Genomic DNA, 16502 nt, shown 5'->3' on the forward strand with positions numbered 1-16502 from the left:
ACCTTATAAAACCCATGCTTTCTTGTTTCCTTTTAAATCACATGTGGAGCAGTGACCATCTTTATAAAGGTAATGCATGTGTAGGATCCAAAGTTCTCAGCATTCGTAAGACAAAAGCAAAAGCACTGACATTGCACTAGGTCAGATCAAAGCTTTGTTGTGACTACTACTATCTCTGGCCAGTCTCTTGCAGCCCCCAAGAATCTTACAAGCAACCCATCAGTTTCCAACTGTAATTAATCTGCATGTCCTGCCTCATGACGCCCAGTATAATGCTCTCATTTTGCATTCAGTACACCTGCTGGCCCCTCCCTCAGATTCCAGGCACACATCTTGTTCAATGAGAGCCCCCTCTCCAAGACCGACTTATATCAGCTTATATAAAGCAAACAAGCACATGTGCTGTGGCCGCCGCTGCCGTGTGATACTGTCAGAAGTCCTTATACTCCTTAGCCAAAGAGCAAATTTTGAAAATGCCCCAGGGCGGCAGAAAGTCTTGCTGATCTTGCACCTCAGCCAAGTCGTTCTGTAAGAGGGCCCACAGGCTCCAACGTGCTGGCATAATTGGCCCTGCCCGTCACGTGGACAAAAAGATATGCACCCCTCCCCAGCTCTGCAAAACCGATCTCGTACAATCAGCCGCAACATCTCCAGAAGCCTGGGTGAAGGGTACCACAATGCCACACTTTGCAGGTACTTCTGAGCAACTTCCTTGTGTTTCACTTTTTTTTCTTTTTGAGAGGTGTCTTTCAACCTCAAAGTTGGGTCTGCATCACGAAAGGGGGCGGGAGAAGACATTTTGTTGTGACACGTTACCTTGGTTGAACTGTTTATTTTATTTGAAGCCTTGTTGTTTTGTTTTGTTTTGTTTTGTTTTGTTTCTCTGTCCAGGAGCGGTGGGAAAGGATGGAGTTGTGGACTGGGAGGAGATGAGTGTATTGGTAATGGTGCCTTTTCCCTGGGCATGATTTCCAACAGTTGTTATTAGTCCGTCTTTTAACCGTTATTTGCAGTCACAGACTTTGATCTAGTTGTTGGTTGTTTTAGGTAAGGCAGGGCCTGACAAGTACCTGGGTGATCAAAAGGGGAAAAAGTAATTCTTGGTTCATTGAGGCTTCTAGAGGGATGTATGATATTGGAGGTAAGACTAGTTATGTAAGGAGAGGGGCTTTAGACATTTGGAAGCTATTGCCCTTTTCTGGTCCTTCTCCCACCCAACAAGATTTAGGCTCTTATGTTAGCCTTCCTAATTGTGTTTTATTTATCCAAATTCCACTTTATCATAAAAAAGGTATCACAGCAATTTACAACTACATGAAAACATAAAACCAGACAATAAATCATAAAAAGTTTAAAGCAAGGGAAAATAAAAAAAAGAAATTAGAAATTAGAACATCAATAGACCATTGTATATGGGATATGTGTGTGCTGATCCTGAACACTAGGTCATCCCATAATAAAACATCAGTCATCCACAATTTGGTTGTGGATGAAGCAGCAGCCTAAGTCTGTATTACTGAGACCTTCAGGGGGCGGGCAGGGGGGCATGAGGCTGACCTGACCCACGTTTGCCTATTTGGGTCCTTAGTACCTTGTTAATAGGGATGCTGGTGGCGCTGTGGTGTAAACCACTGAGCCTCTTGGGCTTGCTGATCAGAAGGTTGGCGGTTCAAACCCCTGCCATGGGGTGAGCTCCCGTTGTTCTGTCTCAGTTCCTGCCAACCTAACAGTTTGAAAGCATACCAGTGCAAGTAAAGGTAAAGGTAAAGGTACCCCTGACCATTAGATCCAGTCGCGGACGACTCTGGGGTTGCAGCGCTCATCTTGCTTTATTGGCCGAGGGAGCTGGTGTACAGCTTCCGGGTCATGTGGCCAGCATAACTAAGCCGCTTCTGGCGAACCAGAGCAGTGCACGGAAACGCCGCTTACCTTCCTGCCAGAGCGGTACCTATTTATCTACTTGCACTTCATGCTTTCGAACTGCTAGGTGGGCAGGAGCTGGGACCGAACAACGGGAGCTCACCCCGTCACGGGGATTCGAACCACCGACCTTCCGCTCGGCAAGCCCTAGGCTCTGTGGTTTACACCACAGCGACACCCGCATCCCACCAGTGCAAGTAAATAATAATAATAATAATAATAATAATAATAATAATAAAAATAATAATAATAATTTATTTATATCCCACCCTCCCCAGCCGAAGCTGGGCTCAGAGCGGCTAACAACAGTAAATAGGTACCACTCCGGTGGGAAGGTAAATGGCATTTCCATGCACTGCTCTGATTTCGCCGGAAGCGGCTTAGTCATGCTGACCACATGACCCAGAAAAATTGTCTGCGGACAAACGTCGGCTCCTTTGGCCAGTAAAGTGAGATGAGCGCCGCAACCCCAGCGTCATTCGCAACTGGACTTAACTGTCAGGGGTCCTTTACCTTTAATACTAAAAATAAATGCACCTTGGGGTTTTTTGCAAGAAATATTTCATGTTGGGGAAATATGACTTTGTGACAAAGATTGCTGATAAAACATTGCCGCCTAAAAGATTTGTAATAAAACATTGTTTTCTCTTAGAATGTCCTCTAGTCTTCATTGCTCTGGGGGTATGAATATTATACATTCATGCTTTATATTCCATGTACTGTCAGAAATCTGAATTGCTAACGTTTATTGCATGATTGTGTCACTCTTGTTTGAATAATAGCTTCCTACTTCCAAGATGCTCCTAGTTATTGCAAAAGAGCTGTCTTCTGAAACAAGCTAGACATGATCTCCCCTCTCAAAACAACTGAATGCACCTGATAATGGAGCTTTCAGGGCTTGTTAATAGATATATTAACAAATGTTTGCATAAATTCTTGTCTAGATAAGGTCCCATTTGAACACGTTGTCTGGGGATGCCTCAGTGGCTCATGTTTATGGGCTTGCATAAAGAAACGCATCGTTGTTGCCTAGTGTTAGGATGTGGTGCCCTATTGACTTCTGCACGTGTAATATCCATTATGAATGCCATATTGAATATATAAATGCCATGTTCACTTCTGATCTTATTATGCAGTCAAGCATGATGCTTGACAGTCATCATTCCCACACCATGTTAGAGACCTGCATTTGGTGTTATAACCCATAAGGGTGGAGTTGGGTTATAAAACTACAGATGCCAAGGCCATAATTCATGGGCAGCAAGGCACGGTTAGCAATTAGCTGTGCTTTTGTAGGTAAATTATGTAAATCACTGATTTTAAAGGAAACACTTTTGTCCCCGTTCTTCTTTCCTTTTTTTAACTGAAACTTAGAAAATGTCAATCTGCAATAGGTAAACCCATATTGTTTTGCCAACTCCTTTCTACAAATCTATTTTTTCCTTCAAAAATCACACCAAGTTTTCCGTCTTCATCACCATCACCCGTAGGTGCCTGAGCAATGGAGATCTCTCGCAGAATTTCATTTTAAAACCTCTTGCCTTCGGTCTTTTGTTTTAGAATTATCCATTGGGTCTATAGTTGAGAACCTCAAGAAAGCGAGAGAGATAGCACATGGTCGCCCTGGAATTCCTGAAGAGCTAGGATGTTACCTGCAGAAAGCTCTTGATGCAGCAGGAGGCTTGGACCTTTACCTGACAAGAGAGGCAAGTTCTAACAGGTAACACATTTATCATCTGGCTGTGACAGAAAGTGCGTCAAATTATCTTGTGCTACCTTCTCTACATTGTGAATGTATAGTTCAGTCTATTGTTACTGCCATGAGTGGGATTATCACAAATGTTTTGATGGAAATCTGGACAAAAAAATTAATATTTCTTAATGGCCCATGATGGTTAGGTGATTTCTCTTCATGGAATCTAATTGTTAGAAAATGTTTTCTTGATAGTCTCTGTTGGGATTGTTTTGCAACGAGAGAAGAATCAGAGTTTGGTGAGAGCGACACTTCTGACCTACCCCTAGTAAAAGGCTGGTGTGTTTGTGTACATGTCTGTTTGTGTCTGAAGGAACAAAAGAAACTATTTGGGATATTACAGCTTCCCTCCCATGCCAAATTGCAGCATTGAGAGGGCAGTTATATTCCTCAGCTCAAGCAAGAATTATTTAGGGGAGCTCATAATGACAAACTTAAACCAACTCGTATCATATAACGATGCAAATAATAAGACATGCAAGTAAAATTGTTACTCACGTGCCTCTCAAGCCAAGCAATGGAGATCAGGAAAAGATGGAGATCAGAAAGTTTAATGGGTGAAGCATGGCTCTTATTTCAGTCTTTGAAAAAGTATGCAAAACAAATACGCAGTAGATGTGGGCCCACTCCAGTTATTCAATTATTTTAGGCTACAATATTACACAGGTTGCAATTGTAACCTATTGAATCAGGCTTACTCCCAGATACATGGGGTTAGGATTTCAGCCTTATCTTGGGAATAAAACTCCATTAAACACTTAGACACTTCTAAGATTGTGCTTTTAGATGCACCAGAGCTTGGGTCTTCAAATAACTTACTCTGCGAGCATTAATTAATCTGCTAACTAAATTGCTTTAGTAACTAAACTAATTAATTAAGCTAATTTTAGGTATCATTAATTCAGCAGCCTGACTGGGACTGTCATTATTCCTTTCTCGGCTATAACAATAATACCTGGGTTGCTAAGTAGTTCCCATTTATCAGCATATATTCTGCTATGGGGGGAAGAGAAAAAAGTTTGTTCATTTCTTAGGAGCTACCAATGTGTAAACTGTTCCAGTCTGTAGGTTATAGGAAAACTGAGTGTTGGTTCTGTTGCTGAAATAATAGTCGGTAGTTGTCTGACTAACGCTTGCTGGTGATAATAGCTATACATTATCTTATTAAAGTTGTTCAAGCACTGGCGAGGGGCAGCAAAGAGGTTACCCAAAATGTCTTACTCTTCCAGTCTTGGAGTAGCTGAGCATATCTGTTATGGGTTATGAATTTTTTCTTATATTATGGAAGACTGTGTGGGGAGCAGAGCAGGAACAGATGATGTCTATTTCAAATGCTGGCCTGGAGGTATTCATACCTAAGCCTTCTGGGGTTCTGCTTTCTTCCACGGAGAGAGATCTCATTTCTTTGAAAGGAGGAGGAATGCTTGGCTATTCGAACATTGCAGCTGATGTTGCGACCCCCTTAAAAAACAGCTGCATAGAGTGATACTAATTATCTACATTGATTGATTAATTGATTGCATTTATGCCTAGCCTTTTTTCTCTGAGGTGCTCAAGGTGGTGTACATGGTTCTTCCCCTCCTCATTTATTCCCCACCACAACCCTGTGAGTTAGGTTAGTCAGGGATGCAGGCCAGCACTCTAACCATGACACCACACTAGCTCAGTGTGGAATAAATGCATGTAAAATTGTCAAGCATTGCCAATTAGGTGGCCAAAAACGACCAACTACACAAGATGGTTCCTCAATGCTCTGCTTCAGCAGGGTGATCCCACCGAAATGTACAAACCACTGATCTAGAGCTTACAGTTTCTTTGGGGGTTCATCATTCTGATGTCTGTTGTGCCTGGACAATGACTATTCTTATACATGGGTGGCCATAGTCATATAAGCAGTGCCTTGCTGGATCAGGCCAGAGTTCCATGCAACAACGTATTATTGCTCAACAACAGCAAACTAGGTGGCTCTGAGAAGCCACCTAGAAGTAGGACTTGAAGATCATGGCCATCTTCTATTACAGGAGTGGGAAGTCTTTGGCCCTCCAGATGTTGCTGAACTACAACTCCCACCAGCCCTTGCAAGCATAGCCAATGGCCAGGGATGATGGATGTTCAGCAACATCTGGAGACTCAAAGGTTCCTCACACCTGTTCTATTAGTTGCTCCTGGCACCTGAAAACCAGAAGTATCCATGAAGAGATCTGTCCTTCACAAATTTATCTAAAGCAAGCTAAGCTTGTGTTCATCAAGATATATTGAGGTAGCAAATTGATTTTTTTAAACACTAGGGTCATAGCCTAAGGATTTCTTAGAAAGGGGTACAAAAAAAATCTGTTTCCAATGAGTTGGTCCTTTTCTTATTTTTCCATTTATTAGGACAACATCATCCAAGGATTGCCTTTTGAATGTCCAATTCAGTGAAATGAAGGTCAAGACTAATGAAGAGCAGCTCTCAAACTATGCAGAAGGTGAGTCTTTTGCATTATGAAATAACTATGTTTTGCACATTGATGATGGAGTTTAGGCTTTGCATGCAGGTAAAATTTGGCATACCTCAACAAAGGCTTCATCTAATCCTATATGTTTACTCACAAAGCATATATGGATTTCCAAATCCTGGGTAGAACCAAGGAACCATGAGATGCATACCTGCAAGCATAGATATGTGATCACATGTTTTATAATTTTGCACTATTTATTTATACCCAAGAGTAGACTAGCTTTATGCCAGGGTAGTTTGTATTTATTACAATATCATGTAGTGTATAGGCTGCAACAACTATTTCTTGTGGAATGTTGCAGACATCTAGAGAGCCAGTGTGGTGTAGTGGTTAAGAGCGGTAGTCTCGTAATCTGGGGAACCGGGTTCGCGTCTCCGCTCCTCCACATGCAGCTGCTGGGTGACCTTGGGCCAGTCACACTTCTCTGAAGTCTCTCAGCCCCACTCACCTCACAGAGTGTTTGTTGTGGGGGAGGAAGGGAAAGGAGAATGTTAGCCGCTTTGAGACTCCTTAAAGGGAGTGAAAGGCGGGATATCAAATCCAAACTCTTCTTCTTCATCATCTAGTGAATGTTGTGAATGTTTTTTTCCCCCAGTACATTTTTATTCAAAAATGTTGTGAATGTTGACTGCCTGCCTGCCTGCCTGCCTGATTCATTCATTCATTTGTTAAAATATTGATATCCTGCCTTTCCATTTTATGGATTCTATAAGTTAGCTGGCTAATATTGAAAAAAACATTTCACATTATAATACACAATAAAAACTAAAACAAATAAACACAGCACCAACATCAAGCACACACAGCAGAATCAATAAAGCACAATAGAGAAAGCCCTACCCTCTTCATAAAAAAATGGGATAAATGGAGCAGGGAATTTAAGAAAAATCTCAATGTGTGGGAAGGTCCATTTGGAAGAAAATGGTCCTTAGTGTATCCCAGACCTAGACCACTTATGACAACCTTCTCCAACTTGGTGCCCTCCAGATTTATGGGACTATAATTCCCATCCACCCCCATGCTGGCTGGGGGTGATGGGAGTTTTAGTCTGAAACTTTTTGTGAAAACCAGTACAGTGGTACCTTGGGTTACGAACTTAATTCATTCCGGAGGTCCGTTCTTAGCCCGAAACCGTTCTTAACCTGAGGCGCTCTTTCACTAATGGGGCCTCCCACTGCTGGCGCGCCACTGGCGTGCAATTTCCATTCTCATCCTGGGGCAAAGTTTGTAACCCGAAATACTACTTCTGGGTTAGAGGAGTTTATAACCCGAAGCGTTTGTAACCCGAAGCATTTTTAACCCAAGGTACCACTGTACTTTGAATTGGGTCCAGAAACCAACTAGAAGCCAGCGCATGTAAAAGAAGCATTTGGTTTGCACAGTTAGCCACCTGGCAGCTGTAGTCCCATTGAAAGCCACACCCTGCCTAAAGTGTGTTACTAAAGTGTCTAGTGGATGTCACCAAATCATGACTTACTTGTACTAACTTGTTTCTATTTAAAAAAGCGTAAAAATGGTGAACTAAAGCTGGTGAAAAGCACGCTTGCCAACTGAGCATTCTGGGTACTGCTTATGGCAACATCTAAACAGCAGTTTTGAAGGCGGTCAGTTGTATGGATCATACACAGCAGAAACCACAGTTTTTGTACAATTGAGTCCACAGTTCTCTTTCTCCTCCCTTCCTATCCTTGCCACAAAAGGAGGCAATCCTACACACTGGCAGACGAAGGTGGGGGTGGGGGGAACAGTCTGCCCCGGGTGCCATCACGGGGGGTGACATCACAGCCGCCCCCGCCCCCGGGATGCTTGCCGCTCATGCCCCGGGATGCACACCGCTTGCCACACTCATGCCTGACACGTGCCACACCCCCGTGGGCGGCGCGCCACACCCTCTGGGACGCACGCCAGCCACGCCCCTGGATGTATGCCGCTCCTGGTGCCGGAGCAGGTAGCTCCGCCACAGATCCTACAACCTGTAATGGTTGCATATTCTACGTAGTAGCAGTCATACTTCCATTTTAGAAAAGAGGTACCGGTACTTTCCCACAGATATTTCCATGATTTGCATCAACACGCTGAAAATTATAAGTATGCAGTCTCAGAGGAGGGCTTGCAATCTATTACAGTTCATAGGTACTCTAATTTTTTTGTGCCCCACAAAGAGATAAAACATAATAGGTGTGCACACCCGCAGGCTGAAGACAAGCTTCAACAAGCTTCCATGTATAAATTCAAAATCATGCAAATGGGAGATAAAGATGTGGAGATATAGGGTTGCATACAACGAAGTTTTAATGGGCCTAGGTTACTCGTGTCCATTAATTTTAATGTGTCTACTCTGAGTAGGATTAACATTGGATCCAACCCATTGTTGCCATCACACCAGTAGCAACCTATTCCGTTCCTGAAGAATGCACAGTCCAAGCATTTGATATGAGTGAACAGCCTTTCCCCCTCAAGCCATCTTTACTTATTTTGCTGGCAGTAAGGATATTAAATTAATGAAGGAGGAGTCAAATTTTTATTCCTGCAAAAATCTGGGTGTTTTTATAGAGGATGATTTGTCAGGGATGAATACTGGTCCATTTCAGATTATTTCAACACTCGGTGCCTTTGCTCCTCTGTGAAGTTATTACGCTAAATCGCCAGGTTCGTGCATCCCAGATGTTGCCATCTTTTGAGTAATACATCATCGAAACAAAGTGCCCTGGAAACGTATAGCAGGAATACATTGTTCAAAGGGCAGCAGCGATGATAAATCTCTTAAATGATGTTGCTGTCTGGGGATAATGACTTTAAGAGCAAATGCAAGGTAATCTCGTGATTCTCAAACCCCCCACCGACTTAACATGTCCCAGGAACATGATATGTGAAACATCTTGAAGCCTTTTTCACAGGGGCTAATATTCAAATATTTAGCAGTTCAGGCCCTGCTTTAGAACAATGCTAGCTGGCATTTATCAAAAAGGCTTTTAACATTTTAAATGATTGCCTGTTACTTCCTGAAGCTCCATGTTGATGCTGTCACTTTGTGGTTATAGTCCCAATTCTGAAATGTTCTTGTACCTTCGCTTGCCATTTGAGTACGTCTTGAGTGAAACTCTGGCCCCAGCTACACTGTAGATCGACAGGAATACCATGTTTAACAGACATGGCTTCTCCCCCACAAAAAAACTCCCTGGGAGCCATAATTTATAACTTATGTTGGGGTCTCTATAAGCTGCGGAAGCACAACGACAAAATGTAACATAACAAAACAATCCGATATTAGAAATTTACAACAGAGGTCACAAGTTGCTCACCGCAAAGCAATATCTGTGAAAGCCCTACACAGACCTGAACCATTTTAAAGCCTTTTTCAGATACTAAACACACATCCCACAATATTCCCCAAGACCTCCACTGCAAGGGCTAGAAGAGTGTTTTGTTTTCATGGAAATTGCCAATCTAAGAATCACAGCTTTCCCCCCCCAGGCAGCTTCTAGTCAGTTTGTATAAATAGAAAAGTCTCATGCTTTGGACATTGCCAGTGGTACTTGTGTATGTGAAATCAAAATGGTAGAAATGTGATGTATTTGCATCCTGTTTTCCTTTCTGCCCAGGGCAACTTCACAGGATGCTGGTGCGTATGACAGGAGCCAAAACGATTTTGATAATAGGAAGGCTAAAAGTCCCATCCATTTTGGCTATGGCTGAACTGGTGCCAGAAGATAGCAGCATGACCATATGTGCCATACAGCCCCATTTTGGAGAATCCAGCCAGGAGGCCTTAGATTTCTCAGCTCATGGCAACAAAATGAGGGCACAAATAGGACCAATAATGGACTCCTTGGAGGTACGGTTTTGCTTTAAGAACTGTTTGTTGAATCTAAGTGACAAACACTGTTAATTATTGCAAAACTTCACATACACCTGTATTCTAAATTCCCTTGCTGCTTCATTAGACCCACCGAAGATTGACTCCATGAACGAAGGTCATACAAATTAGACTAGGCTCATAAGATTACCCCACCCTTGCAATTAACAAGTTGCCTGGTGCAGAATACTGCTGCAAAATACTGAGGGTCTTATCTGGGCAGGGGAGGGGGAAAATGTATGTATTAATCATCTTGCTCATGAGCCTCCAGGTGATTTACATAAAATGCAGGGGAGGAAATTGGCCTTCTAGACCTTGACCTTCATACTAACCTGGAGTAGAATTAGGATCAGAAAGATGCACATTTTGTGGTTGTAAAGGTCACCTATCTGTGCTACACAGGGAGGGAGGTTTGAGAGTCGAAAGGAAAAGGATGCTATTTGCTTTCCCCCCAGTCCTCAGATTTCCCCATGCTGCTTGCCTTAAATCTGAACTCTTGAGTACCACCGTACATAGAAATATGGGAGTTCAGGAGGAGGATATAAAGTTGTTCTGGTGGGCTTGCTAGAGATCAGGCCTCCCAGTCAACGATGCAGCTTGAAAAAGGCCCAACATTTCACTACCCGGCTGGGCTTTAGTTAGGGCTAACTGAGTTCCTTATATGCTCTTCCTGCTCTTCCTCACTGCAGCCTTCTTTTGCATTATTTCTGCTGCCTTCCCTTTGGTTCTCAGTTAAACGGTTGCAAGTTTCTCAGACTCTTTTGTCGCTGTGTGCTTAACAGGAAATAAATATGTACACCTCGATACAATGATTTTGGCAGATACACTTAGCGGTGTGGGGGTGTGGGGAGAGAACGTTACAGATCACCTGCAATGGTGCAAGGTTTTAAAAATCCTTTTGGCTCCCTGCAAAGAGTGTGAAATTAATTGAATTGCTGTTGCTCTCTAGTGCTCATTCAGTGTAACTGACTGTGAATAAAAATATCTAGAGGCAAGCAGAGTACATGCAGTGTGAAGATTAAAGAAGGGTCCTGGATGGGAGCGAAGACATGAAAATGGAACCTTTAAAGGAGAGCGCTGCGGTTGATTTTCCAATGGCGTGCTGTAAACAGCCCTTGCGAAAGGCTAAGTGATCTAGATTGTCAAACACGGCCAGAAGGCAGCACGTTTTCAATACCTCCAATGTGGGGTTAAGTTGGAAAGAGTCACAACTCTTTGTAGCACATTTAGCACAGCTGCTTTTCTCTCAGCCCTGAACATCCAGAATGAGGGAACAGAGGCTCCCAAAGATGGAGGGTGGGAAGAGAGAGAGACCGGGAAATGCCAAAAGAGGAATACATATTTAACCACATGTCTTACCCATGGTGGTCATTGTCCACCAAACATACAGTGGTACCTCAGGTTACATACACTTCAGGTTACATACGCTTCAGGTTACAGACTCCACTAACCCAGAAATAGTGTTTCAGGTTAAGAACTTTGCTTCAGGATGAGAACAGAAATTGTGCTCCAGCGGTGCGGCGGCAGCAGGAGGCCCCATTAGCTAAAGTGGTGCTTCAGGTTAAGAACAGTTTAAGGTTAAGAACGGATCTCTGGAACGAATTAAGTACTTAACCCGAGGTACCACTGTATTGCATTCAGGAATCTCTCTCTCTCTCTCTCTCTCTCTCTCTCTCTCTCTCTCTCTCTCACACACACACACACACACACACACACACACACAAACACACACACACACACACATACACACACTGATCAACTGAAAATATTCTTGCCCACTTTTGAGCTCTTGTTGTGATTGGTTCCACCTTGGACATCGATTACATCTGAGCTTTTGAAGGTCTTGTGGTAGTGGACCTTGCTGGGATCTGAACCACCTTTCATGTGGTTGGGCAGCGGGGAGAGGCTGCAGCCACATCCTTTCAGGTGGCAACCCTCTTCGTGTAGAAATTCAGCAGAATGTTCATAGGATCTCCTTGTTAGTAGCTGTGCATTGGATCGGATTGATGTAGCATTAGAGACAACATTCCCTGTCCTCCTATTGCCCCTTTCTGGCTTATCCCATATCTGTGGTTAGCTTTCATTCATGATCATTAAAGCACTGAAACTCCCACAAACACAGGGTTTACTAATCTGTATGCATTGGAGCAAGCACATCCTCTCTAGTGCAGAGAGGTTTCCTGGTGCCTGAAGGTGCGCCCATTCAAGGGAGAAAAGGGCTTCTTCAGACTGAAGATGAGCTGCAGTAAGCACTCTGGTTAGATGGGCCAAGAAGATCACAATACTGAATGAGGGATGGAGTTGCTCTCAGAGAGTGAAGAGAGAGAGAGTGTGTGTAGAGCCATCTTCTCAAATAAGTGCCATATGGAGGTGCCTTATGTGTTCTGCCTGCTTGCCAGATTTGTTCCTTGCCAGTTTGTGTGTGCGTGTGTGTGGAGGGGAGGGGAGGGTTGTTTAAGATGACAAAGCCAAAAGACTGAAAAATAATTCATCACATAGAGGCAAATGAGGCCTGGGACGTTAAAGCAAAACTGAGGCAACTCCAGGGCGGACACTTACCCATCGCATAAAAAATTGGGTACAGTTTGCATAAATTTTGTGTATATGCTAATGTGCAAATTTAGAAATAGCTCCTGCGATTTCCTCGCCATAGTGGGAAGGTCTGTGAACAGGTGACGCAGGTGGCCTCTTCAGCCTGCTGAGGTGTGCTGACTGTTTTGGGGCAACTGCAAAAGGCCTCTTAGAGTTCTTTACCTTTAAACTGGACTTGGGCTAGGCAACACTTTAAATAGAAGACTCCTTCAAGAGAACTGCCTGCCATGGCCACACTAGGACTGGAACCAAGAGCAGGAGCCTTCTCTCTCCTTCTGTTGCTCAGCCCCCAAAATAAGAAGCACCTGGAAGCTCTTGTATGGGCCTGTCCATTTTAGGCGACTGCTCTGGCCAGCTTGTTCAAGATCTCTTTCTAGGATCATTAACACACAGTTGTCTTGCTGCTTGTTTTTTTTGGTGCTTATAGCTTTTTAAAAAGTTAATACAAGGAATTATTTTTAGATGTTTAGAATTATTATTATTTTGCTACCCTGGGCTTCTTTAGGAGGAAGGGCAAGATATTAATTGATCAAATAGAAGAAGCATATAGTGCTGGGCGCATAGGCGGATATGGAGATCTCACCACTTCTGCTAAGGCTCTCAACACCCTGGCACTAAGATTTGTCAAGCTAAAGCTTTGGTTGAAGTGGAAGGGATCCTATGAAAGCACAAAGGCATGGCATAAGAGGATGGTACATAACTTGGCATGCTTTCGATGCTTATTAAGTGGGAATAGTAGCATTTGCAGTTATGGGTCAGCACAGCACTAAGCACAGTATTTGGCAGCCAAGAACTGGAGAGAGAGAGGGGGGAGAGAGGTGCGCAGTCCCCCCTCCTCAGCTGTTCCATGCAGATCAGGGTGGCTGCCTTATCTCTACTTATTAAATAATTTATCTGATGGGAGGGATCCATCTGCATCTCTGCCGGGCTTCGGAGCTCCACTCATCCCGGTGTTATGTCTCTTATACTCCCCCCCTTTTGTTCAAGGGTGTCAATTTGAATAAAATATTGAGGAGGCCCATGTAAGCCCTGCCTTGCATAATCAATCACAAGATGTAGCCCTCACACACCATTTGAATGGCAATGCCCATCAACTTGGGGCAGCAGCCCCCTCAAATATTTTATGGGGGGGGGAGAGAAAGGGACCTCATCCCCTAGGAGTTGGGGCCTATGCTTTTGGCCAAAATTGGTGAGATCTTGGGAGGACCAGATCAGGCCCCTGCAGTGTGGAGTAGCCACCTGTGTAATAGTAATGGGAGACTCTGACTGAAATTGGCCACAGTCTTCCAACACAGATTTCATGGCTTTAGCACCAAGGCAGTTCCTCCCCCCTCTCCCATGCTTTGCTCAACATCCAGCCTGCAAAAGACTTCTTGCTCACCCTTTTGTGACAGTAGGCTGGCTCATAAGGGTGTTCCCCTACTATGGAGTTCAGCATTTTTCTAAGGAGTTCAACATGGCCCTCTGCCCAAACAGTGCTATGGTGCCTGAGATAAGGCCATGTTTGTTTCTAGACTCTAGAAACAAGAGCAAAAAAAGAGGACGCCATGGTGGCCATTTAAAGCAAATAAATGCAATTTGTCGTAATTCCCCCCCCCCCCCTGAGAAAGAGGACGTATCCTGGAAAAAGAGGACACATGGCAACCCTATGCAAGATGGCTTTACTAAATGGGGAATAAGAAAGTAGTGTTCAAAGAAAGCCACTAGTATTTATTTATTTCACTTCTACCCCCACATTTTTCTCCAATGATTCATAGAATCATGGAATTGATGAGTTGGAAGGGACCCCAAGGGACATCTAGTCCAACCTCCTGCAATGCAGGAATCCTGCCCACATGCATCGCTGTGGGGGCTCGAACCACCAGTCTTCAGGTTGACAACCCTGGAAGGTAGGCTAGGTTGAGAGGCAGTGACTGGCCTAAGGAGTCTGAGTGGGGATTTGAACCCTAGTCTGCTAGGTTCTAGTCCGAGACACTAACCACTACACCACACTGGCTGTGTATAAAAGATGGCATGGTGCAGAAGGAAGAGACGTGTCATCCCCCCGGGGAGCTAGGAAGATGCTTTCCCATTTCCAGCGTTAAAGCAAGATTCACCTGCCAGTCTGGTCGGTTTCTGTACCTGGAATAGGAGAGGGCACTGTCTTCTCCTTTGCTGCCTTAGGCATCAAAATGTTTCGGGCCAGCCCCTGTTGAGCTTATATGAGCTTATAATCTGGGAAACCGGGTTCGTGTCTCCGCTCCTCCACATGCAGCTGCTGGGTGACCTTGGGCCAGTCACACTTCTGTGAAGTCTCTCAGCCCCACTCACCTCACAGAGTGTTTGTTGTGGGGGAGGAAGGGAAAGGAGAATGTTAGCCGCTTTGAGACTCCTGAAAGGGAGTGAAAGGCGGGATATCAAATCCAAACTCTTCTTCTTCTCATATGAGACTTGGCTACGTGGAGCTTTTCATTGTCTCGCAGGGACGCGCCAATAAGCTAAAGCCAAAGATTTCCTGTGCGGATATGCTTTGCAGAAGGTCAAAGGAGGCAAGCTCTAATTCATGCCGCAGATCATAGACTGAAGGATAGGGCAGCCCACAGGTTGCCTAGGTGCCCCAGTAGGGATTTGGGTACACAAGGCAGGGAATTAGCAGATGGTTGTGCACACAGGGCGGACCTACTCTCGCACGTTCCCCAATCCCTTTGCAGATGCTGTTCTGAACAGCTGCCAAGCAAAATTATCCCGTAGCCTCCTGCTGCACAGGCTTTCTCTGCTTGCTTGGATGCCGGGCAGAACATATGCGACGGCCTTCCGTGAATGCTCTCCTTTCTCTTTAAGACACCCAGGCCATGTTAAAGGAGCTGCTGATATAGCCAGACTCTTGATATCCTGTGGTGGCCACAGGGGTCTTGCGTTTCCTTTGCCTTGTATCTTAATTCCTCGCCCATAAAGGGAGACAATTGCCTCATAATAAAAGGATAATGAGAATAAACACAACAACAACAACAACAACAACCACTCAACATTTTGAGTGTTTGATACCCCTCATGTTGATTATGGCAGAAACCATACATTATCGTCCTGGTGCCATGCCACAGGGTTCCCATCGTGTAAGGCACCGTTGTAACATGTTATTTATTTATCTAGCGGGTTTGGAACTTTTCCCTCATGCCCTCCAGGCTTATTATTATTTTGATGGAGGCGCAGTTTCAGATCGCTCCGTTTGAAAGCCTTAACCAGATAATACCGGGAAGTAATAAGGACGCATTTGCAAAAGCTGCTGGTAATTGCAGCGCCGCTGTGGACGTGCGCGAGGGACTTTGCTGCCTTTGTCATCCCCTCCTCTCGTTTCTTCGACAGGCTAGGTGAAGAGGTTGAAGCGCAGATCTCATTTCCCCCTGTTTGGCTGCTTGTGAAGTCTGCCAACAGAATCCACCTTGACAAAGTCAAGGACTCCACGTTTAATGTTGAGCTGAGTGAATAAATTATGCATGAAATTGTGTCGGAGTCTCTAGTGTGCAGAATTGCTCCTTTTGATATGAAAGGTTAATTCAGAAAGGAGTCCAAAATAGCTGGAAATTGTGGGGATAAGTGGATAGTATTCACTGTTGTGAGCTGTTATTACTAGAAATTGCATTCCCTCTCTAGCTTCCCCCGAGATTTAGCTTTGCCAGTGAATATAAACTGTACTCAATAGAATAGCATCCAGAAGCAACAAGAGTAGATGTCCACATACAGTGAAAGGGCCGTGAGCTTCCCCCCAGGTATATTAGGTGCCCCTGGGGTAGCCAATGAGGTGCAACTCGCATCATCCCTGAGTATTGGCCATAGCTGATTGGACCTATAGCTCAACAACATCTGTAGTGCACTTTCTTGGCTACCTGTGCCATATCCTATA

The 16502-nt window shown here is 44.2% G+C and overlaps 1 protein-coding gene across 1 annotated transcript in view; it reads left to right on the forward strand.

The window, feature by feature from the left end:
* The first annotated feature begins 579 nt into the window (after positions 1 to 579).
* Positions 580 to 16502, forward strand: part of LOC308581589 (uncharacterized protein) — a 53011-nt gene continuing 37088 nt past the window's right edge. The window contains exons 1-4 of the mRNA XM_081184222.1: positions 580 to 693; positions 3481 to 3640; positions 6050 to 6141; positions 9777 to 10009. Coding sequence (XP_081040348.1) covers positions 678 to 693; positions 3481 to 3640; positions 6050 to 6141; positions 9777 to 10009 — 501 coding nt within the window. The 5' untranslated portion in view covers positions 580 to 677. The remainder of the gene's footprint in view (positions 694 to 3480; positions 3641 to 6049; positions 6142 to 9776; positions 10010 to 16502) is intronic.

Source organism: Podarcis bocagei (assembly GCF_964188305.1).
Source record: "Podarcis bocagei genome assembly, chromosome: 2".
Lineage (NCBI taxonomy): Eukaryota > Metazoa > Chordata > Lepidosauria > Squamata > Lacertidae > Podarcis > Podarcis bocagei.